Genomic DNA, 23,293 nt, shown 5'->3' on the forward strand with positions numbered 1-23,293 from the left:
GCAGTGTTCATGTACACAGCCAATCTGTAAATAGCACACCCAACTACCTCATCCCCATATTATTACTTACCCTCTTGCTCTTTTGCACCCCAGTATCTCTACTTGCACATCATCATCTGCACATCTATCACTCCAGTATTAATGCTAAATTGTAATTATTTCGCCTCCATGGCCTATTTATTGCCTTACCTCTCTAATCTTCTACATTTGCACACACTGTACATAGATTTTTCTATTGTGTTATTGACTGTACGTTTGTTTGTGTAACTCTGTGTTGTTGTTTTTGTCGCACTGCTTTGCATTATCTTGGCCAGGTCGCAGTTGTAAATGAAAACTTGTTCTCAACTGGTCTACCTGGTTACATAAAGGTGAAATAAATAAATACAAAATTAAACTTCCTCATCCCCTCCTCTCACCTGGTTGAGCTCGGCCTCCTGCCGCAACCTCTCTCTCTGCTGCTGCTCCTGTTGCCAGGCTGACAAGCCCCCACATAGCTCTGTCCCAGGTCCGGGTGGCCGGTACTCCATCTGCTCACTCAGCCACATCTGGGTCCTCACCGCCGGCTGGATGGGGGACCCTCCTACTGCTTGGTGGCCCAGCGGCAGGCCCCTCTGGCTGGGTACCGTCAGCCCGACGCCAGGGTGCTTGGTCTCCGGTAAGGCACTGTAGGTCAGGTCTAAGGTGTTGGGTTTGAGCGGGGAAGAGCAGGCCGAGTGAGAGTCTGTCTTAGTACTTAGAGGGTATTTGTACCGGGCCTCGGCCCCTGGGGAGCGCAGGTGGAGCCCTTGGGATAGGTAGGGTTCTGTGGGGCGCAGAGGGTCCTGTCTGTAACCGTACAGCATGCCTCTGTCCAGGGAGCCGTGGGGGTCAGTGCGGTATGCTGCCCGGCCCACGGGGCTGGACTTCTCCTGGACGCTGAGGCGGGTGAGGGAGGACCAGCGGCGGACGGGCCGGGGGTCCTTCATGTCCAGGGGGCTGTCGAGGGGCGAGGGCAGCTGGCAGGAGGACCAGAGGCTGCCCCCAGGGGAGGGTACCGTGCTGAGCTTGGAGCCAGAAGAGGGTGAGGGCATGACGTGGGCTGTGGGGATGGCACCCTGGGAGCGCAGTGGCTGGAAGGACAGTGTGGTGCTGGAGCTGGATTGGTCTGAAGGACAGGAGAGAGGGAACGAGAAAGACACTTAGAGAAGCAGAACAGAGGAACAGTATATGTGGACTATCTTACTTATTCAAACTACATCCATTTCTACAACAAAACGACCACAACTTTATTGGAAGTGCAGACTTTGGGAACAAAGGAGGTGCTTCAGAGTGATTCTTCTAAACATTGTACTGCACAGTGGGTTCCAAGAAGCATTTCATACATATTACTGGGCATTATGTGTCCTGGTTCATAGAAGGCTGCAGTAGGTCTAACTCATAGACTGTTCTGTCTGCTTCTGCAGGGCAAGCGGTACACCAAGCGGTACACCTAGAACCAACAGGACCCTGAACAGCTTCTACCCCCAAGCCATAACACTGATACATAGTTAGTTAAATAGTTAACCAAGTAACCAAATAACCAATTTTACACTAACACATTTTTTTCACATACGCTGCTGCTACTATCTGTTATCTACCCTGTTGCTTAGTCACTTTACCCTCTATGTACATATCTATCTCCATGACCTCGTACCCCTGCACATCCACTCTGTGCTGGTACCCGTGTATATAACCAAGTTATAGTTACTCACTGTGGATTTACTCCTTCTGTTATGATTTATACATTTCTCTTTGTTTCTCTCTGCCTTGTTGGGAAGGGCCCATAAGTAAGCATGTCACTGTTAGTCTACACCTGTAATTAATAGGAAGAACCCTATGGACTAGTACGACTGTAGACCGTAGCACTAAAATACAGCCACTAGTTAGCCATGAGTATGGAGGTAAGAGTCCAAACCAATACTCCTTTCAGCCCATTACATCAGCACATCATGGGAAACATGCAACAACCAGAGGCCCATATCACACTTTCATCATCTACACAAATAGACAAATATAAAGACATCAAGCCTCCAGCAGGGCTTCCGTGCATCTTATTAAAACTAGAGGACTCTGCAATGCAGCAGAGCAGGAATGTACTGTTCCAGAAGTACTGTAAGTAGCCTGGCTTGGTTTGGGGGGAAAGGGAGAGGAGGGGAGAGTAAGCCACAGAGAAAGCTGGGGCAGAGTGGGTGGACAGTAGCTTGGTCTCAGCTCAAGCCAACTTCTTTGTCATTCCTTGTCATGCCTTTATATAGAGAAATACAGTTGTCATGGTAACATACACCACAGAGGACTGAACAGTTGGTTAAACTAAAGCACATTGATCTGCCACCGGATGAGGAGGACAGAGGACCTGTCTGATGGTGACAGGTCAGGGCAGTCCTCCAACATCGCCACAGTCCTCCAGTACAGTCCTCCAAACTGCTCCTGGCCAACACAGACCCCTGTGTAATGTCCCTTCAAATGAATCTCAATGACTGATGACCAGAAAAACAGAGAGTCCAAAGAACCTCGGCCAAAGAAAAGAGCACCGCAGGGAAGGATGCTGAATGTCCTGTACCCTGACAGTGACAGAGATGTCATGGAGGAGGAGGCAGCCAGGCAGGACAGTGACAGAGATGTCATGGAGGAGGCAGCCAGGCAGGACAGTGACAGAGATGTCATGGAGGAGGCAGCCAGGCAGGACAGTGACAGAGATGTCATGGAGGAGGAGCAGGCAGCCAGGCAGGACAGTGACAGAGATGTCATGGAGGAGGAGGCAGCCAGGCAGGACAGTGACAGAGATGTCATGGAGGAGGAGGCAGCCAGGCAGGACAGTGACAGAGATGTCATGGAGGAGGAGCAGGCAGCCAGGCAGGACAGTGACAGAGATGTCATGGAGGAGGCAGCCAGGCAGGACAGTGACAGAGATGTCATGGAGGAGGCAGCCAGGCAGGGCAGTGACAGAGATGTCATGGAGGAGGCAGCCAGGCAGGGCAGTGACAGAGATGTCATGGAGGAGGAGGCAGCCAGGCAGGGCAGTGACAGAGATGTCATGGAGGAGGAGGCAGCCAGGCAGGACAGTGACAGAGCAGTCCTTCTGTCAGCCCTCCTCATGTTAAATTATTCATTAGTGCCATTCACATCACATCCACCAGATGCACATGACTAACGACCGCAATGTTGTCAAATATGTAAAAATGGCACTGGGAGACGCATTAAATGATCCATTATGATTTTATCCTTTGTCGAGTTATAAGGTCAATCAACTTAAAAGATTCAGCAATATTTTGAAAGCAACGTTAGTTCAGAATGGAGGTCAATTGCACTGGCTTACAAGTTGTACTGAAGTAGCCTACTTTGACTGATTTGTACTGAGAAAAGACCCTGTTGTCATGCCACCCAGATTCCATTGGTGGGTTTTCAGTTCTTATGCGTTCAGTTCCCGCTCACCTTCAGCTAATAGAAACACTTGCACACGGCTAGTTGAGGTTCTGACAAAGTGGTCCTTTGTTAGTGTGTGTCAGAGAAAATGCCAGAGCAGCTGGAGAGGCTGGAGAGGCTGGGGGTTGAGGAGTGGTGTAGCCAGAGCAGCTGGAGAGGCTGGAGAGGCTGGGGGTTGAGGAGTGGTGTAGCCAGAGCAGCTGGAGAGGCTGGAGAGGCTGGGGGTTGAGGAGTGGTGTAGCCAGAGCAGCTGGAGAGGCTGGAGAGGCTGGGGGTTGAGGAGTGGTGTAGCCAGAGCAGCTGGAGAGGCTGGAGAGGCTGGGGGTTGAGGAGTGGTGTAGCCAGAGCAGCTGGAGAGGCTGGAGAGGCTGGGGGTTGAGGAGTGGTGTAGCCAGAGCAGCTGGAGGGCTGGAGAGGCTGGGGGTTGAGGAGTGGTGTAGCCAGAGCAGCTGGAGAGGCTGGAGAGGCTGGGGGTTGAGGAGTGGTGTAGCCAGAGCAGCTGGAGAGGCTGGAGAGGCTGGGGGTTGAGGAGTGGTGTAGCCAGAGCAGCTGGAGAGGCTGGGGGTTGAGGAGTGGTGTAGCCAGAGCAGCTGGAGGGCTGGAGAGGCTGGGGGTTGAGGAGTGGTGTAGCCAGAGCAGCTGGAGGGCTGGAGAGGCTGGGGGTTGAGGAGTGGTGTAGCCAGAGCAGCTGTAGAGGCTGGGGGTTGAGGAGTGGTGTAGCCAGAGCAGCTGGAGGGGCTGGGGGTTGAGGAGTGGTGTAGCCAGAGCAGCTGGAGAGGCTGGGGGTTGAGGAGTGGTGTAGCCAGAGCAGCTGGAGGGGCTGGGGGTTGAGGAGTGGTGTAGCCAGAGCAGCTGGAGAGGCTGGGGGTTGAGGAGTGGTGTAGCCAGAGCAGCTGTAGAGGCTGGGGGTTGAGGAGTGGTGTAGCCAGAGCAGCTGGAGGGGCTGGGGGTTGAGGAGTGGTGTAGCCAGAGCAGCTGGAGAGGCTGGGGGTTGAGGAGTGGTGTAGCCAGAGCAGCTGTAGAGGCTGGGGGTTGAGGAGTGGTGTAGCCAGAGCAGCTGGAGGGGCTGGGGGTTGAGGAGTGGTGTAGCCAGAGCAGCTGGAGGGGCTGGGGGTTGAGGAGTGGTGTAGCCAGAGCAGCTGGAGGGGCTGGGGGTTGAGGAGTGGTGTAGCCAGAGCAGCTGGAGGGCTGGAGAGGCTGGGGGTTGAGGAGTGGTGTAGCCAGAGCAGCTGGAGGGCTGGAGAGGCTGGGGGTTGAGGAGTGGTGTAGCCAGAGCAGCTGGAGGGCTGGAGAGGCTGGGGGTTGAGGAGTGGTGTAGCCAGAGCAGCTGGAGGGCTGGAGAGGCTGGGGGTTGAGGAGTGGTGTAGCCAGAGCAGCTGGAGGGCTGGAGAGGCTGGGGGTTGAGGAGTGGTGTAGCCAGAGCAGCTGGAGGGCTGGAGAGGCTGGGGGTTGAGGAGTGGTGTAGCCAGAGCAGCTGGAGGGCTGGAGAGGCTGGGGGTTGTGGAGTGGTGTAGCCAGAGCAGCTGGAGGGCTGGAGAGGCTGGGGGTTGAGGAGTGGTGTAGCCAGAGCAGCTGTAGAGGCTGGGGGTTGAGGAGTGGTGTAGCCAGAGCAGCTGGAGGGGCTGGGGGTTGAGGAGTGGTGTAGCCAGAGCAGCTGGAGAGGCTGGGGGTTGAGGAGTGGTGTAGCCAGAGCAGCTGGAGAGGCTGGGGGTTGAGGAGTGGTGTAGCCAGAGCAGCTGTAGAGGCTGGGGGTTGAGGAGTGGTGTAGCCAGAGCAGCTGGAGGGGCTGGGGGTTGAGGAGTGGTGTAGCCAGAGCAGCTGGAGAGGCTGGGGGTTGAGGAGTGGTGTAGCCAGAGCAGCTGTAGAGGCTGGGGGTTGAGGAGTGGTGTAGCCAGAGCAGCTGGAGGGGCTGGGGGTTGAGGAGTGGTGTAGCCAGAGCAGCTGGAGGGGCTGGGGGTTGAGGAGTGGTGTAGCCAGAGCAGCTGGAGGGGCTGGGGGTTGAGGAGTGGTGTAGCCAGAGCAGCTGGAGAGGCTGGGGGTTGAGGAGTGGTGTAGCCAGAGCAGCTGGAGAGGCTGGGGGTTGAGGAGTGGTGTAGCCAGAGCAGCTGGAGGGGCTGGGGGTTGAGGAGTGGTGTAGCCAGAGCAGCTGGAGGGGCTGGGGGTTGAGGAGTGGTGTAGCCAGAGCAGCTGGAGAGGCTGGGGGTTGAGGAGTGGTGTAGCCAGAGCAGCTGGAGGGGCTGGGGGTTGAGGAGTGGTGTAGCCAGAGCAGCTGGAGGGGCTGGGGGTTGAGGAGTGGTGTAGCCAGAGCAGCTGGAGAGGCTGGGGGTTGAGGAGTGGTGTAGCCAGAGCAGCTGGAGGGGCTGGGGGTTGAGGAGTGGTGTAGCCAGAGCAGCTGGAGAGGCTGGGGGTTGAGGAGTGGTGTAGCCAGAGCAGCTGGAGGGGCTGGGGGTTGAGGAGTGGTGTAGCCAGAGCAGCTGGAGGGGCTGGGGGTTGAGGAGTGGTGTAGCCAGAGCAGCTGGAGGGGCTGGGGGTTGAGGAGTGGTGTAGCCAGAGCAGCTGGAGAGGCTGGGGGTTGAGGAGTGGTGTAGCCAGAGCAGCTGGAGGGGCTGGGGGTTGAGGAGTGGTGTAGCCAGAGCAGCTGGAGGGGCTGGGGGTTGAGGAGTGGTGTAGCCAGAGCAGCTGGAGAGGCTGGGGGTTGAGGAGTGGTGTAGCCAGAGCAGCTGGAGGGGCTGGGGGTTGAGGAGTGGTGTAGCCAGAGCAGCTGGAGGGGCTGGGGGTTGAGGAGTGGTGTAGCCAGAGCAGCTGGAGAGGCTGGGGGTTGAGGAGTGGTGTAGCCAGAGCAGCTGGAGGGGCTGGGGGTTGAGGAGTGGTGTAGCCAGAGCAGCTGGAGAGGCTGGGGGTTGAGGAGTGGTGTAGCCAGAGCAGCTGGAGGGGCTGGGGGTTGAGGAGTGGTGTAGCCAGAGCAGCTGGAGGGGCTGGGGGTTGAGGAGTGGTGTAGCCAGAGCAGCTGGAGGGGCTGGGGGTTGAGGAGTGGTGTAGCCAGAGCAGCTGGAGGGGCTGGGGGTTGAGGAGTGGTGTAGCCAGAGCAGCTGGAGAGGCTGGGGGTTGAGGAGTGGTGTAGCCAGAGCAGCTGGAGGGGCTGGGGGTTGAGGAGTGGTGTAGCCAGAGCAGCTGGAGAGGCTGGGGGTTGAGGAGTGGTGTAGCCAGAGCAGCTGGAGGGGCTGGGGGTTGAGGAGTGGTGTAGCCAGAGCAGCTGGAGGGGCTGGGGGTTGAGGAGTGGTGTAGCCAGAGCAGCTGGAGGGGCTGGGGGTTGAGGAGTGGTGTAGCCAGAGCAGCTGGAGGGGCTGGGGGTTGAGGAGTGGTGTAGCCAGAGCAGCTGGAGAGGCTGGGGGTTGAGGAGTGGTGTAGCCAGAGCAGCTGGAGGGGCTGGGGGTTGAGGAGTGGTGTAGCCAGAGCAGCTGGAGGGGCTGGGGGTTGAGGAGTGGTGTAGCCAGAGCAGCTGGAGGGGCTGGGGGTTGAGGAGTGGTGTAGCCAGAGCAGCTGTAGAGGCTGGGGGTTGAGGAGTGGTGTAGCCAGAGCAGCTGGAGGGGCTGGGGGTTGAGGAGTGGTGTAGCCAGAGCAGCTGTAGAGGCTGGGGGTTGAGGAGTGGTGTAGCCAGAGCAGCTGTAGAGGCTGGGGGTTGAGGAGTGGTGTAGCCAGAGCAGCTGTAGAGGCTGGGGGTTGAGGAGTGGTGTAGCCAGAGCAGCTGGAGAGGCTGGGGGTTGAGGAGTGGTGTAGCCAGAGCAGCTGGAGAGGCTGGGGGTTGAGGAGTGGTGTAGCCAGAGCAGCTGGAGAGGCTGGGGGTTGAGGAGTGGTGTAGCCAGAGCAGCTGGAGGGGCTGGGGGTTGAGGAGTGGTGTAGCCAGAGCAGCTGGAGGGGCTGGGGGTTGAGGAGTGGTGTAGCCAGAGCAGCTGGAGGGGCTGGGGGTTGAGGAGTGGTGTAGCCAGAGCAGCTGGAGGGGCTGGGGGTTGAGGAGTGGTGTAGCCAGAGCAGCTGGAGAGGCTGGGGTTGAGGAGTGGTGTAGCCAGAGCAGCTGGAGGGGCTGGGGGTTGAGGAGTGGTGTAGCCAGAGCAGCTGGAGGGGCTGGGGGTTGAGGAGTGGTGTAGCCAGAGCAGCTGGAGGGGCTGGGGGTTGAGGAGTGGTGTAGCCAGAGCAGCTGTAGAGGCTGGGGGTTGAGGAGTGGTGTAGCCAGAGCAGCTGGAGGGGCTGGGGGTTGAGGAGTGGTGTAGCCAGAGCAGCTGTAGAGGCTGGGGGTTGAGGAGTGGTGTAGCCAGAGCAGCTGTAGAGGCTGGGGGTTGAGGAGTGGTGTAGCCAGAGCAGCTGTAGAGGCTGGGGGTTGAGGAGTGGTGTAGCCAGAGCAGCTGGAGAGGCTGGGGGTTGAGGAGTGGTGTAGCCAGAGCAGCTGGAGAGGCTGGGGGTTGAGGAGTGGTGTAGCCAGAGCAGCTGGAGAGGCTGGGGGTTGAGGAGTGGTGTAGCCAGAGCAGCTGGAGGGGCTGGGGGTTGAGGAGTGGTGTAGCCAGAGCAGCTGGAGAGGCTGGGGGTTGAGGAGTGGTGTAGCCAGAGCAGCTGGAGGGGCTGGGGGTTGAGGAGTGGTGTAGCCAGAGCAGCTGGAGAGGCTGGGGGTTGAGGAGTGGTGTAGCCAGAGCAGCTGGAGAGGCTGGGGGTTGAGGAGTGGTGTAGCCAGAGCAGCTGGAGAGGCTGGGGGTTGCGGAGTGGTGTAGCCAGAGCAGCTGGAGAGGCTGGGGGTTGAGGAGTGGTGTAGCCAGAGCAGCTGGAGGGCTGGAGAGGCTGGGGGTTGAGGAGTGGTGTAGCCAGAGCAGCTGGAGGGCTGGAGAGGCTGGGGGTTGAGGAGTGGTGTAGCCAGAGCAGCTGGAGAGGCTGGGGGTTGAGGAGTGGTGTAGCCAGAGCAGCTGGAGAGGCTGGGGGTTGAGGAGTGGTGTAGCCAGAGCAGCTGGAGAGGCTGGGGGTTGAGGAGTGGTGTAGCCAGAGCAGCTGGAGAGGCTTGGGGTTGAGGAGTGGTGTAGCCAGAGCAGCTGGAGAGGCTGGGGGTTGAGGAGTGGTGTAGCCAGAGAAGCTGGAGGGCTGGAGAGGCTGGGGGTTGAGGAGTGGTGTTGCCAGAGCAGCTGGAGAGGCTGGGGGTTGAGGAGTGGTGTAGCCAGAGCAGCTGGAGAGGCTGGGGGTTGAGGAGTGGTGTAGCCAGAGCAGCTGGAGGGCTGGAGAGGCTGGGGGTTGAGGAGTGGTGTAGCCAGAGCAGCTGGAGGGCTGGAGAGGCTGGGGGTTGAGGAGTGGTGTAGCCAGAGCAAGTCATTCTGGTTGTGAGACAGCACATTTCACACAGGACCGGCTGCCACTCAAATCCCGTTCTCCAAGTCTCACACCACACTTCCTCCCCTAGCCGGCGGTGTGCAATAACCTGGTGTGGACGTGGTTATTCTCAACCAGATCTCCAGACCACTAACACAGCCCCCGACAGGCAGTCTGGAAGGCGTGATGGCTCAAAGTGAAGACACGAGTCTAACAACGTGGAAAAGGCATTCAGTATGTTAACACTGACAACCATCTCTGACAGCCTGATGATGCTGCCATGTACCGCAGTAGATGGTAACTGGTATGATAGTGGGCTACCAGGGAGCAACCACAAAGAGAGAACATCCCATGGTGGTGACAGGACTGGTGGCTGGGAGGATGTGTTCAGGACAAGATTTGGCTTTTACAAGTTTGGGAGTGGCATTATATTTTTAAACGATGCCAATAAGCTTGTTATTGGAGCAAAAACAACAAAAAAAGGATTCTGAAAGATTACACAGAGTTCTGAGGCCCAGCAGGCTTGAATCAAACTGAAATACCTGGGCCTTATTAAGAGTGATATCAAATGTTATTTACTGTATGAAATCAGAGGGCACACACACACACACACACACACACACACACACACACACACACACACACACACACACACACACACACACACACACACACACACACACACACACACTAACAACTGTTATTCATGACACAATAAAAAAGGGAGGTTGGAAGAGCGAGGTCTGTGTTTTCCACCATTATATAGGTAGGGAGGTAGTAACCGAAAAGCCTCACGTTTTCATAGGAGTCTAGTTAAACTCCAGACTGGGGTTTAATGCACCCAGAACACACTCATCTGGTTCTGATTTGCATTACGGCAGAAGAGGAAAAACAGGCTAAGAGAGATTGGAGAGAAAGACAGAGAGGGAGAGAGAGAGACAGAGAGAGACAGAAAGTGATGGGGAACTCGGCCTGCAGAAGCCTGGGATTGGTAGTATTCAGCTCCCCCCCCCACCCCCCACAGATTTGGGGAGAGCTTCCTTACAGTGCTCCTGCTTCTAACAATCACAATCACAGCCATGGTGTCCCAGATACCGGTCCCTGTACACACGGCCTGCTTCTCCCAGCAGGACGGATAGATGGGTGTGCATGGCTCTTTCTTGTTCCACTCCCAGTTACAGTCAGTAACAGTCAGCTGTAGAATGTAGAGCTAGATAGAGCTAGATAGAGCTAGACAGAGCTAGACAGAGCTAGATAGAGCTAGACAGAGCTAGATAGAGCTAGACAGAGCTAGATAGAGCTAGACAGAGCTAGACAGAGCTAGACAGAGCTAGACTGAGCTAGATAGAGCTAGACAGAGCTAGATAGAGCTAGATAGAGCTAGACTGAGCTAGACAGAGCTAGACTGAGCTAGACAGAGCTAGACAGAGCTAGATAGAGCTAGATAGGGCTAGACAGGGCTAGACAGAGCTAGACAGAGCTAGATAGAGCTAGATAGAGCTAGACAGAGCTAGACAGAGCTAGACAGAGGTAGATAGAGCTAGACAGAGCTAGATAGAGCTAGACAGAGCTAGATAGAGCTAGATAGAGCTAGACAGAGCTAGACAGAGCTAGATAGAGCTAGACAGAGCTAGATAGAGCTAGACTGAGCTAGACAGAGCTAGACTGAGCTAGACAGAGCTAGACAGAGCTAGATAGGGCTAGACAGGGCTAGATAGAGCTAGATAGAGCTAGATAGAGCTAGACAGAGCTAGATAGAGCTAGACAGAGCTAGATAGAGCTAGATAGAGCTAGACAGAGCTAGATAGAGCTAGACAGAGCTAGACAGAGCTAGACAGAGCTAGATAGAGCTAGACAGAGCTAGATAGAGCTAGACAGAGCTAGACAGAGCTAGACAGAGCTATACAGAGCTAGATAGAGCTAGACAGAGCTAGACAGAGCTAGATAGAGCTAGACAGAGCTAGACAGAGCTAGATAGAGCTAGACAGAGCTAGACAGAGCTAGATAGAGCTAGACAGAGCTAGATAGAGCTAGACAGAGCTAGATAGAGCTAGACAGCGCTAGATAGAGCTAGACAGAGCTAGACAGAGCTAGACAGAGCTAGATAGAGCTAGACAGAGCTAGACAGAGCTAGATAGAGCTAGATAGAGCTAGACAGAGCTAGACAGAGCTAGATAGAGCTAGACAGAGCTAGACAGAGCTAGATAGAGCTAGATAGAGCTAGACAGAGCTAGATAGAGCTAGATAGAGCTAGACAGAGCTAGACAGAGCTAGATAGAGCTAGACAGAGCTAGATAGAGCTAGACAGAGCTAGATAGAGCTAGACAGAGCTAGACAGAGCTAGACAGAGCTAGATAGAGCTAGACAGAGCTAGACAGAGCTAGATAGAGCTAGACAGAGCTAGATAGAGTAAAATAGGAGTACTGCCTCCTCCATCTTAGAGGATGATGAGGTTTGGGAAGGAGGAAACAAATGGAATGTTGTGTAACTGACTAGGTATCCTCTTCTCTTTCCCTCTCGGTACAGGCAGAAAGGTGCAGTACTCACCCCCTCTGCCTCTCGTGCCCCAGCAGGGTCACAGCGAGCCACCCACCCAGGCCAGTGGCCTTTCCCAGCAACCCTGCTCACTGCTGTCCGATGGACTGTGACAGTCTCTGGGGGCAGCAACAATCCCACACTGTGATCTAGCCAACACAACATCCACAACACAGGTGGAGGCTGCACAGTGGGGTATGGTGGCTGTACAGTGGGGTACGGTGGCTGCACAGTGGGGTACGGTGGCTGTACAGTGGGGTATGGTGGCTGTACAGTGGGGTATGGTGGCTGTACAGTGGGGTATGGTGGCTGCACAGTGGGGTACGGTGGCTGCACAGTGGGGTATGGTGGCTGTACAGTGGGGTATGGTGGGGTATGGTGGCTGTACAGTGGGGTATGGTGGCTGTACAGTGGGGTATGGTGGCTGTACAGTGGGGTATGGTGGCTGCACAGTAGGGTACGGTGGCTGTACAGTGGGGTACGGTGGCTGTACAGTGGGGTATGGTGGCTGTACAGTGGGGTATGGTGGCTACACAGTGGGGTATGGTGGCTGTACAGTGGGGTATGCTGGCTGTACAGTGGGGTATGCTGGCTGTACAGTGGGGTATGGTGGCTGTACAGTGGGGTATGGTGGCTGCACAGTGGGGTATGGTGGCTGTACAGTGGGGTATGAAGGCTGTACAGTGGGGTATGGTGGCTGTACAGTGGGGTATGGTGGCTTCACAGTGGGGTACGGTGGCTGCACAGTGGGGTACGGTGGCTGCACAGTGGGGTACGGTGGCTGCACAGTGGGGTATGGTGGCTGTACAGTGGGGTATGGTGGCTGTACAGTGGGGTATGGTGGCTGCACAGTGGGGTAAGCTGGCGGTACAGTGGGGTATGGTGGCTGTACAGTTGGGTATGGTGGCTGTACAGTGGGGTATGGTGGCTGTACAGTGGGGTATGGTGGCTGCACAGTGGGGTTTCGGTGGCTGTACAGTGGGGTATGGTGGCTGTACAGTGGGGTATGCTGGCTGTACAGTGGGGTATGGTGGCTGCACAGTGGGGTATGGTGGCTGCACAGTGGGGTATAGTGGCTGCACAGTGGGGTATGGTGGCTGTACAGTGGGGTATGGTGGCTGTACAGTGGGGTATGGTGGCTGTACAGTGGGGTATGGTGGCTGTACAGTGGGGTATGGTGGGGTTTGGTGGCTGTACAGTGGGGTATGGTGGCTGTACAGTGGGGTATGGTGGCTGTACAGTGGGGTATGGTGGGGTATGGTGGCTGTACAGTGGGGTATGGTGGCTGTACAGTGGGGTATGGTGGGGTTTGGTGGCTGTACAGTGGGGTATGGTGGCTGTACAGTTGGGTATGGTGGCTGCACAGTGGGGTATGGTGGCTGTACAGTGGGGTATGGTGGTTGTACAGTGGGGTATGGTGGGGTATGGTGGCTGTACAGTGGGGTATGGTGGCTGTACAGTGGGGTATGGTGGCTGTACAGTGGGGTATGGTGGCTGTACAGTGGGGTATGGTGGCTGTACAGTGGGGTATGGTGGCTGTACAGTGGGGTATGGTGGCTGCACAGTGGGGTATGGTGGCTGCACAGTGGGGTATGGTGGCTGTACAGTGGGGTATGGTGGGGTATGGTGGGGTATGGTGGCTGTACAGTGGGGTATGGTGGCTGTACAGTGGGGTATGGTGGCTGTACAGTGGGGTATGGTGGCTGTACAGTGGGGTATGGTGGCTGTACAGTGGGGTATGGTGGCTGCACAGTGGGGTATGGTGGCTGCAGTGCAAGATGGCTCCACAAGTCATCCCAAGCATTCATCCTGCCAAATATACTACACACATAATTCAACAGATACAGTTCTGTGTTCATTTTCGAGATGAAATCACATGGCCGGGAGAAGAAATCAACTGTATTTAAATAAACAGTATTTACCTGAAACCCAGTTCCATATGTAGGGCCAGGCTGTGGCTGTAACACCCAAACACAGGAAGAGTGGATCAGGGTGATCTCTGTTAGCCGGACCAGAACAGGATCACATGGTCACAGCATTCCTCTAGGCCTAACAGTATCTAGTCCTAATTAGACTGACGAGGAGATGAGGTCCTTCTTAAATCACACGCCAGAATCTCGAACGGCATTGAAGCGCGTGGCCCAACACCCAATGAGTCCAATCATGAAGTTATCCTAGATAGTATCCTCAGTACAGGACAGGACAGTGGGTCCAGGTGTGGGTAACAATGAGACCAAAATGACAATGGGAGAAAGGATAGAACGGACCCCAACAACGTGACCGTTGGGTGGTGATGGTGATGATGAAGAGCGATCCTGAAAGAGAAGGTTGCGTCATCATCACTGTAAACAGAACCCTGCTGTAGCTTCATGGTGTGTTCCACGAGCCAGGCCCTGCTAAGCAACCACACACGTCTATTAGCCAATCAACAGCTCGGTGTGTGTGTGTGTGTGTGTGTGTGTGTGTGTGTGTGTGTGTGTGTGTGTGTGTGTGTGTGTGTGTGTGTGTGTGTGTGTGTAAGAGAACCTGTGTAAGTGGATGAATACACGAGAACATATGAGTGAAAGACGGTATGTGTGGTAGCCAAGTTGTGCATACAGTACAGAGTTAAGAGTGTGTGTGTGTACTGTATGTGTCAGACAAAATGCTAACATGACTGGACATGTTTTTCTCCCATTTTACAGACAGCCATGCTCCCTGAAAGGTGTGGTCCACATGAACACGTATTTAGCCACAGCTATCTGGTTTCACGACAGCGGGATGTTACCGCAGCGCTGGCGCCGAGGAGACGGGTCACCGGGGAAGGACACACGACTCGGGAGTTACCAAGGGCCCGCCCATGGCCAAGAAGGAGGTTCCTATAAAAAACACGGTTGTTTTTACAGATGGGGTCCGACAGGGGCCAGAGTAGAGGGAACCAGAGGGGGGTGAGGGTGCTATATTGGCCTGTTGCTTGGCGTACTGCGGAGGGAGATATAAATAGGATGTTTTGATTCAGGTTTAATTTGGGATGGGTAAACATCCTATGGTCCAGCCACTCAGGGATGTGATGTAAAGAAGGACCCCTGGGTTAAGGTAGGTATCCTCTGTCCTGCCGGTCATAAACACAGGAAGAATAAGGTGACTGGACAGCCACATGGTAGGATTAAAATGTCATCTGTCATCATGTGACTCAGGATTTGTTTACACCTTTGAGTAATACTCCCTTATCAACAGCAGTACCATGGACAGCTCACTGTTCCAACAGCTTTCAGTTCTTCTGATCCGAACACGCTTTCATGTCCGTCAACATAATCATTCATCACACTTTTCATGTTTGTTCACAGACCAGCTCACAATGATGTCATTCAATCTGCAATGACAGCCGTGTGGTTTTATAACTCAACATCATGAATGTAATTCAAAGCACATCAATCTAATATATTGATGTGGTGAGAGGGAATCCGAAAAAGGGGAAAGCAGAGGCGTTGACTTCCTGGCAGCAGGCGCTCCTCGTGACATAACATGCCTGTCCTGCTAGCTGTCATCTGAGCAGCACTGGAAATCTCTCTCCGCTGGTGTTACATCACCATCACCACAGACAGCACTTAGCTAACCCCGCCAACTTGCTCATGTCCTGGACTTAACAGCAGGCTTCATGGACGAGATGTGCTGACGTAACCAGAGAGAGGTAGATAGGGCGTGAGCTAGGCAGACAGGGAGACGGAGGCACGGGCACCAGCTGAAATATGAGTCAGCACATAGGAGAGGGGAGGAGAGGGGAGGCGGGATGTGCTATCTAAGCATTGGTCAAAGAGGATCACAGTTTAGTGGCCATAAACAGAGATGTGAGCTAGTGATATGGCTGTTGATCTCAACTCTAAATAGCCTACCAGTTATGCATTGCGCCCATCAACAATAACAAGCTCTAGACTAATTGTTAGTGACAAGTAGAGAGCAGCGGTGTCCGATCCGGTGCTTTTAAAGGGGTTACATAAGACCTTTAGTGGCCGAGCAGCAGCTTTGATGCGGTGTGTTTGTGTATGCCCAGTCTTTGTTTATGTAATAGTACTTCAACCCAAAGTTCATGTAAGAATCCTCAGGCACAACCAGCAACGTGTAGCAAGTGTGTGCAGTATACTGTAATTCTGCACAGTATGTGTGTACAGATGTAGGATCTTCATTTGATCACCCTGTCGCAGGAGAACTTTCCTGCGTTGCAGGAAATGTTAAACTTGTTGTGTATGTAAGTTTAAAGAGGCTTCTGAAGGTTCCACTTGAAAATTTGAGACTTGACTTTCCCTTACAAAAAAATGTACCAATGCCCACAAAAATGTCCCTTAATTATAATCCACATTTCCTGTTGCTGCAGGATTATTTTCCTGCTGTAGCAAACTTGCTCAAATGAAGATCCTACATGCATGTGCCCAGATGAATATCATGTGAGAGCAGTGTGTCCACATGGCTGGATCACGGCACCACTAGTCAATAATCCCACCCAGGCGAGTGCTGTGTGTGTGTCTGTGTGTTTGTGCACATATGTCCCTCTGTAATCTCCCAGAGGGGGTTAATGGAGGCCTCTTGACGGAGGGGCACTGTGGGAGAGACAGGCTAGCTGGATGGATGGAGCTGCATCCTCTCTCTCTCAATCTCTCTCAGCAGCCTAACCAACCTGAAGCACAAACACAGGGCTCAGCAGTCAGCATATCCTTCATGGAAACGGTTGACTAGATAAAACAAGCCTGGACAGGAGAGGAGGCTGGCTGGCTGGCTGGCTGGCTGGCTGACTGGCTGGCTGGCTGGCTGGCTGGCTGACTGGCTGGCTGGCTGGCTGGCTGACTGGCTGACCGACCGACCGGCTGGCTGGCTGGCTGGCTGGCTGACTGGCTGGCTGGCTGGCTGGCTGACTGGCTGGCTGGCTGGCTGACTGACTGCGTAACGTTGAAGAGAAGTGCTGAGCCATCAGGTCTGTCAGAGCTGAGTGATGGACTTCATAAAGACAGAGAGGCGTATGACTGGGCTCTGCTTTCCAACAATTCCCTGTCATTCCTAGAACGCCATGCACCAAGCCGATCCATCGATTACCTCAGTTGAGCTTAGTCAGATCTACCACTGTGTTCTCTCCTTCCTGTAGCAATTCACATCCTTCTGTCAGCAGCTCACAGGAACGCAAACCCAGCAGCACATAGCAGGCCATCAATATGCATTACACCGGACTGGAGTATCAGTGCACATGGATCTGTAGTCTAACTACAGCCTTGCTGCTGTATCCTTCCCTTAACTCATTAAACACACATTTTAATTAGAGCCCTGCCTTTAACACTAAGGGGACAAGTATTCCTGGTGTATACCATAGAGCCTGGGTGGGGACTGTAATACCCTGTTAGCTATGCAATAAACTCCTGCCATGTTCATGTTGCCTCTGTAATGAAGCAGGACTATTAGTTCTCCCCTCATCCCTGCTTCTTTCATTCATTAAATCCAGGGTGTCTGACTACATCTGTACGTGATGACATAGGCATCAGCTTTAATTGAGAGAGAGAAAGAGAGAGAGGCTATATGACCATACTCTGAGACAGAGGAGGGGAGAGGGATCCATTTTCCTGCTGTGTAGCTCGTGACAAAAGGGGGAAAGGAGAGCAGAGAGGGAGAAGGGCAAAGTGGAAGTTTTGCCTACGTAAAGAGAAAAAAGTCAGACAGCGAAGATGGTGAGAGGTGATGCATGAGTTGACTGTCTCTGTGTGTATTCCTGAGGGTGGGAGCAGAGGAAAGGAAGACAGAAAGACAAGAGGGAGGGAGAGGGAGGCAGCCGGAGGGGAGGAGAGATAGAGGGACAAGAGGAAGTGGGATCGTGTGCCTGACTGCACCCGGACACATAGGAATAATACACCAACAGAACATGCCTGGTTTCTGCTCCACCTCCAGGCAGAGTGTGTGTGTGTGTGTGTGTGTGTGTGTGTGTGTGTGTGTGTGTGTGTGTGTGTGTGTGTGTGTGTGTGTGTGTGTGTGTGTGTGTGTGTGTGTGTGCCAGCTCCACCTCCTACCCTGGGGGTTCTGAGTGACAGGTAGGGTGGGGTCATGACTTCATGTCCCCCAGAAAGGCCATGAAGCTGGGGCAGATTGATGAATGAAAGACCCCTGCCCCCCCATCATACACTGGGTTTTAAAGTGCACCCACCACAACAGCTATCAAACCCATCATAGCTTACATCATTTGTGACCCGTTTCAAGAAGCTGTATGTTGCACGATATGAGAATGCAATATATATATATATTTTTTTTATTTAAATGCATTTTTTGGGCAGAAATGCCTTCTGGAACATGTGAACTTCCATGTGCCTTAATAACAAACTTGTTAAATACCAATACAATTGTTAAATTACGAGAATAGTTGGTTTAATCATGGAAAAAGTTTAATCATGGAAAAAGCCAGGAACCTTCCCCCTAGCCATGATTGGCTGAGATAATGGGTGGTCTGGACATGCCGAGAGATGAGTTCGGATTGGTCTGCCATGTAGCATGCTTCCGTCTATAACATGAGCTGTTCACTATGTGTAGATAATCCTCGCTACTGTGGCTTTTTTTTAAAGATATAACGTTAGCCATGGAGAACTGCAAAAGTGTTGCTACAACTCTCAACAACAATGCTGCCCTGAATTTAGCAAGTGCTATCAACAAAGATCAGTGGGAAAAAGTTGTAAAGCACTACTTCCTGCACACGGTCAGTGTGAACCAGAGTGACTTGACACAACGGACCAAACAAGCTGTAGCTAGCTACAAACCAAACGGAAAAGACACGCTGTCGTGAAGCGTTCATCCATGTATACAGGTAAGAGTCTAGCTGACAGAAAATCATTTTCATTGCAAGTTAAAGCGTACTTTTAAATATCTAGCTAACGTTAGCTTGCTGGCTTGCTAGCTAACGTTGCATGTATGACCTGTGTAGTAATATTATCTGTACAGTGAATTCAGAAAGTATTCACACCCCTTGACTTTTTCCACATTTTGTTATGTTACAGCCTTATTATAAAATGTATAAAAAATATTTTAAAATCCTCAGCAAACTACACACAATACCCTATAATGACTAAGCAGAAAAAGGTTTTTAGAAATGTTTGCAAATTTATAAAATATGTAAAACAGAAAAACCTTATTTATATAAGTATTCAGACCCTTTGCTATGAGACTCGAAATTAAACTCAGGTGCATCCTGTTTCCATTGATCATCCTTGAGATGTTTCTACAACTTGATTGGAGTCCACCTGTGGTAAATTCAATTGATTGGACATGATATGAAAAGGCACACACCTGTCTATATAAGGTCCCACAGTTGAAAACAAGCCATGAAGTTGAAGGAGTTGTGCGTAGAGCGCCCAGACAGGATTGTGTCGAGGCACAGATCTGGGGAAGGGTACCAAAAAAAGTCTGCAGCATTGAAGGTCCCCAAGAACACAGTGGCCTCCATCATTCTTAAAAGGAAGAAGTTTTGAACCACCATAACTCTTCCTAGAGCTGGCAGCCTGGCCAAACTGAGCAATCGGGGGAGAAGGGCCTTGGTCAGGGAGGTGACCAAGAACCCAATGGTCACTCTGACAGAGCTCTAGAGTTCCTCTGTGGGGATGGGAGAAATTTCCAGAAGGACAACCATCTCTGCAGCACTCCACCAATCAGGCCTTTATGGTAGAGTGCCATGCATCATATCTGGAGGAAACCTGGCACCATCCCTACGGTGAAGCATGGTGGTGGCAGAATCATGCTGTGGGGATGTTTTTCAGCGGCAACAACTGGGAGACTAGTCAGGATCGAGGTAAAGATGAACGGAGCAAAGTACAGACAGATCCTTGATAAAAACCTGCTCCAGAACTCAAAGGACCTCAGACTGGAGAGAAGGTTCACCTTCCAACAGGACAACGATCCTAAGCACACAGCCAAGACAAAGCAGGAGTGGCCCGGACTTAAACCTGATCGAACATCTCTGGAGAGACCTGAAAATAGCTGCACAGCAACGCTCGCCGTCCAACCTGACAGAGCTTGAGAGGATCTGCAGAGAAGAATGGGAGAAACTCCCCAAATATAGGTGTGCCAAGCTTGTAGTGTCATACCCAAGAAGACTCGAGGTTGTAATCGCTGCCAAAGGTGCAAAAACAAAGTACTGAGTAAAAGGTCTGAATACTTATGTAAATAAGCAAATATGCAAGGAACCATTTCACTGTACCGTTTATACCTTCTGTATCCTGTGCATATGACAAATAAACATTGTTTTTATTTGATATAGGGTGTGTTTACCAGAGACGGTAATGTGAAGAACAACATGACCTGCACCAAAGTCAAATTAGGATATAGGCCAAGGACTAGATAAAGTGCATTTTATCTGGAGATTCTACTTAATTGTAGGCTACTACTTTCACCACTTTTAGTCTTGAAATCTTTGGTTGTTTACTACACTACCTTACTCACTCTGTTTACCTCACATGTGAATCCTTAAAGAAATGGGTGGGGTTTAAGAGGGTGTGAACGATGCTGAATAGGTGTAGATAAACAAGAGATCTCCAGTAGGTGTGCCAAAACATTCAAGGTCCATTTTATCAAAAGTAGGGTTACAAGTTTATCAACTTTCAAAACAGAATTACCTTCCCATTGTTTCTCAACTGCAGTGTATGATATACCGTTTGTAGCTCTGAGTCTCTACTTTTATCTAATGTAAAAAACATCATTTCAAATGTTGCTACATAAAACCGAATTGAGGCAGTCGGTCACAATTATTTTTGTTAGCCTACAGCAAAGGGAAGATGCCATACTGACACCAGAAATTACTCATCACTAGGCTAAACCCTACAATCTCAGAGCAAGGCTGTTGCTGAAAAACCTTGAGAAAGCTCAGAATAAACAACTTTCTGGGTTTTAGAAATGAGGAGATTAGCGGAGTGACCTCATTCAGAGCCTCCATTCATTTTCAGAAGGATACTATTTTTTGTCCACGAGGTCTTTGGTTCTGTTGAATTACGTCAGTTGGAGACAATTTAGATTTGAGAAATGGTTCATTCATAGACTGAGACCGGCAAAGCTTGTTAATCGCTGTCATTTGAGACGTGAAAACTTTCAAGAGCATTAAATACAGTTGAAGTCGGAAGTTTACATACACCTTAACTAAATACATTTAAACTGAGTTTTTCACAATTCCTGACATTTTATCCTAGTAAAAATTCCCTGTCTTAGGTCAGTTAGGATCAGTTAGCATCACTTTATTTTAAGAATGTGAAATGTCAGAATAATAGTAGAGAGTGATTTATTTCAGCTTTTATTTCTTTCATCACATTCCCAGTGGGTCAGAAGTTTACATACACTCAATTAGTATTTGGTAGCATTGCCTTTAAATTGTTTAATTTGGGTCAAACGTTTCAGGTAGCCTTCCACAAGCTTCCCACAATAAGTTGGGTGAATTTTGGCCCATTCCTCCTGACAGAGCTGGTGTAACTGAGTCAGGTTTGTAGGCCTCCATGCTCGCACATGCTTTTTCAGTTCTGCCCACACATTTTCTATGGGATTGAGGTCAGGGCTTTGTGATGGCCACTCCAATACCTTGACTTTCTTGTCCTTAAGCCATTTTGCCACAACTTTGGAAGTATGCTTGGGGTCATTGTCCATTTGGAAGACCAATTTGCGTCCAAGCTTTAACTTCCTGACTGATGTCTTGAGATGTTGCTTCAATATATTCACATACTTTTTCTTCCTCATGATGCCATCTATTTTGTGAAGTGCACCAGTCCCTCCTACAGCAAAGCACCCCCACAACATGATGCTGCCACCCCCGTCCTTCACGGTTGGGATGGTGTTCTTCGCCTTACAAGCATTTTTCTTCCAAACATAACGATGGTCATTATGGCCAAACAGTTCTATTTTTGTTTCATCAGACCAGAGGACATTTCTCCAAAAAGTACGATCTTGTCCCCATGTGCAGTTGCAAATTGTAGACTGGCTTTTTTATGGCGGTTTTGGAGCAGTGGCTTCTTCCTTGCTGAGCGGCCTTTCAGGTTAAGTCGATATAGGACTTATTTTACTGTGGATATAGATACTTTTGTACCTGTTTCTTCCAGCATCTTCACAAGGTCCTTTGCTGTTCTGGGATTGATTTGCACTTTTCGCACCAAAGTACATTCATCTCTAGGAGACAGAACGCGTCTCCTTCCTGAGCGGTATGACGGCTGCATGGTCCCATGGTGTTTATACGTGCGTACTATTGTTTGTACAGATGAACGTGGTACCTTCAGGCGTTTGGAAATTGCTCCCAAGGATAAACCAGATTTGTGGAGGTCTACAATTTTTTTTCTGAGGTCTTGGCTGATTTCTTTTGATTTTCCCATGATGTCAAGCAAAGAGGCACTGAGTTTGAAGGTAGGCCTTGAAATACATCCACAGGTACACCTCCAATTGACTCAAATTATGTCAATTAGCCTATCAGAAGCTTCTAAACCCATGACATAATTTTCTGGAATTTTCCAAGCTGTTTAAAGGCACAGTCAACTTATTGTATGTAAACTTCTGACCCACTGGAATTGTGATACAGTGAATTATAAGTGAAATAACCTGTCTGTAAAGAATTGTTGGAAAAATGACTTATGTCATGCACAAAGTAGATGTCCTTAGCGACTTGCCAAAGATATAGTTTGTTAACAAGAAATTTGTGGAGTGGTTGAAAAATGGGTTTTAATGACTCCAACCTAAGTGTATGTAAACTTCCGACTTCAACTGTATTATTCATTAAAATAATATTCAACTTTTTTAAATTCTTTGAGAAGCCACATGGAGGACCTAAATCTTAGAAAGTGAAACAAGATGAGGGTGTGCATCTCGTGCGCTGAAAACCACCATGACTCTTTTTTGCCAACATGCAGAAGCATACTAACTAGGCCTAATACCATGCCATTTGGCCTCCCAGTCCAAACCAAATACCAGCACCATCTTTTCCCACTTCATCTCCAGCTGGGTACTGGTAACCCTATTTTCAGAGTCTAGCTTTTGCAATAAAATGTTGTGCCTTTCTCCAAGAGATGTCACTGAAAGAGACCATGACGACGATGATGCCTACAAACACCCAAAGAATTTCAGCCTAAAAAATGTCAAGACATTCTAAATTCATGTAGCCCGATAACGTCCTGTACAGAGATGTTTGGAGAAAATCTGATACCTTGCTCCCTGACTCTTTCCCCTTAGTTTCCTACACTGAACAAAAATATAAAGGCAACATGCAACAATTTCAAAGATTTGACTGAGTTACAGTTCATATAAGGAAATCAGTCAATTGAAATAAATTCATAAGTCCCTAATCTATGGATTTCACATGACTGGGAATACGGATATGCATCTGTTGTCACAGATACCTTTAAAAAAGGTAGGGGTGTGGATCAGAAAACCAGTCAGTATCTGGTGTGACCACAATTTGCCTCATGCAGCGCAACACATCTCCTTCGCATAGAGTTGATCAAGCTGTTGATTGTGCCCTGTGGAATGTTGTTCCACTCCTCTTCAATGGCTGTGCAAAATTGCTAGATATTGGTAGGAACTGGAACATGCTGTCGTACACGTCGATCCAGAGCATCCCAAACATGCTCAATGGGTGACATGTCTGGTGAGTATGCAGGCCATGTAAGAACTGGGACATTTTCAAATGCTCACTAACAGGGATGTAAACAAATGTGTGCACAAAATTGGAGGGAAATAAGCCTTTTGTGAGTATGGAAAGTTTATATGATCTTGTATTTTAGCTCATGAAACATGGGACCAACACCTTAAATTAGAGGTTGACCGATTAATCGGAATGGCCGATTAATTTGGGCCGATTTCAAGTTTTCATAACAATCGGAATTCGGTATTTTTGGACATCGATTTGGCCGATTCCCCCCCCAAACAAATGTGCACCTTTATTTAACTAGGCAAGTCAGTTAAGAACACATTCTTAATTTCAATGACGGGCTAGGAACGGTGGGTTATCTGCCTT

The 23,293-nt window shown here is 51.0% G+C and overlaps 1 protein-coding gene across 2 annotated transcripts in view; it reads right to left on the reverse strand.

Moving 5' to 3' along the window:
• LOC115174838 (centrosomal protein of 85 kDa-like) overlaps window positions 1–23,293 on the reverse strand; it is a 91,044-nt gene that overhangs the window by 39,138 nt on the left and 28,613 nt on the right. For both annotated transcript variants that reach the window (XM_029733770.1, XM_029733769.1), the window contains exon 3: window positions 417–1,144. In XM_029733770.1, coding sequence (XP_029589630.1) covers window positions 417–1,144 — 728 coding nt within the window. The remainder of the gene's footprint in view (window positions 1–416; window positions 1,145–23,293) is intronic.

The sequence above is a fragment of the Salmo trutta genome, chromosome 35 (assembly GCF_901001165.1).
Source record: "Salmo trutta chromosome 35, fSalTru1.1, whole genome shotgun sequence".
In the NCBI taxonomy this organism is placed as follows: domain Eukaryota; kingdom Metazoa; phylum Chordata; class Actinopteri; order Salmoniformes; family Salmonidae; genus Salmo; species Salmo trutta.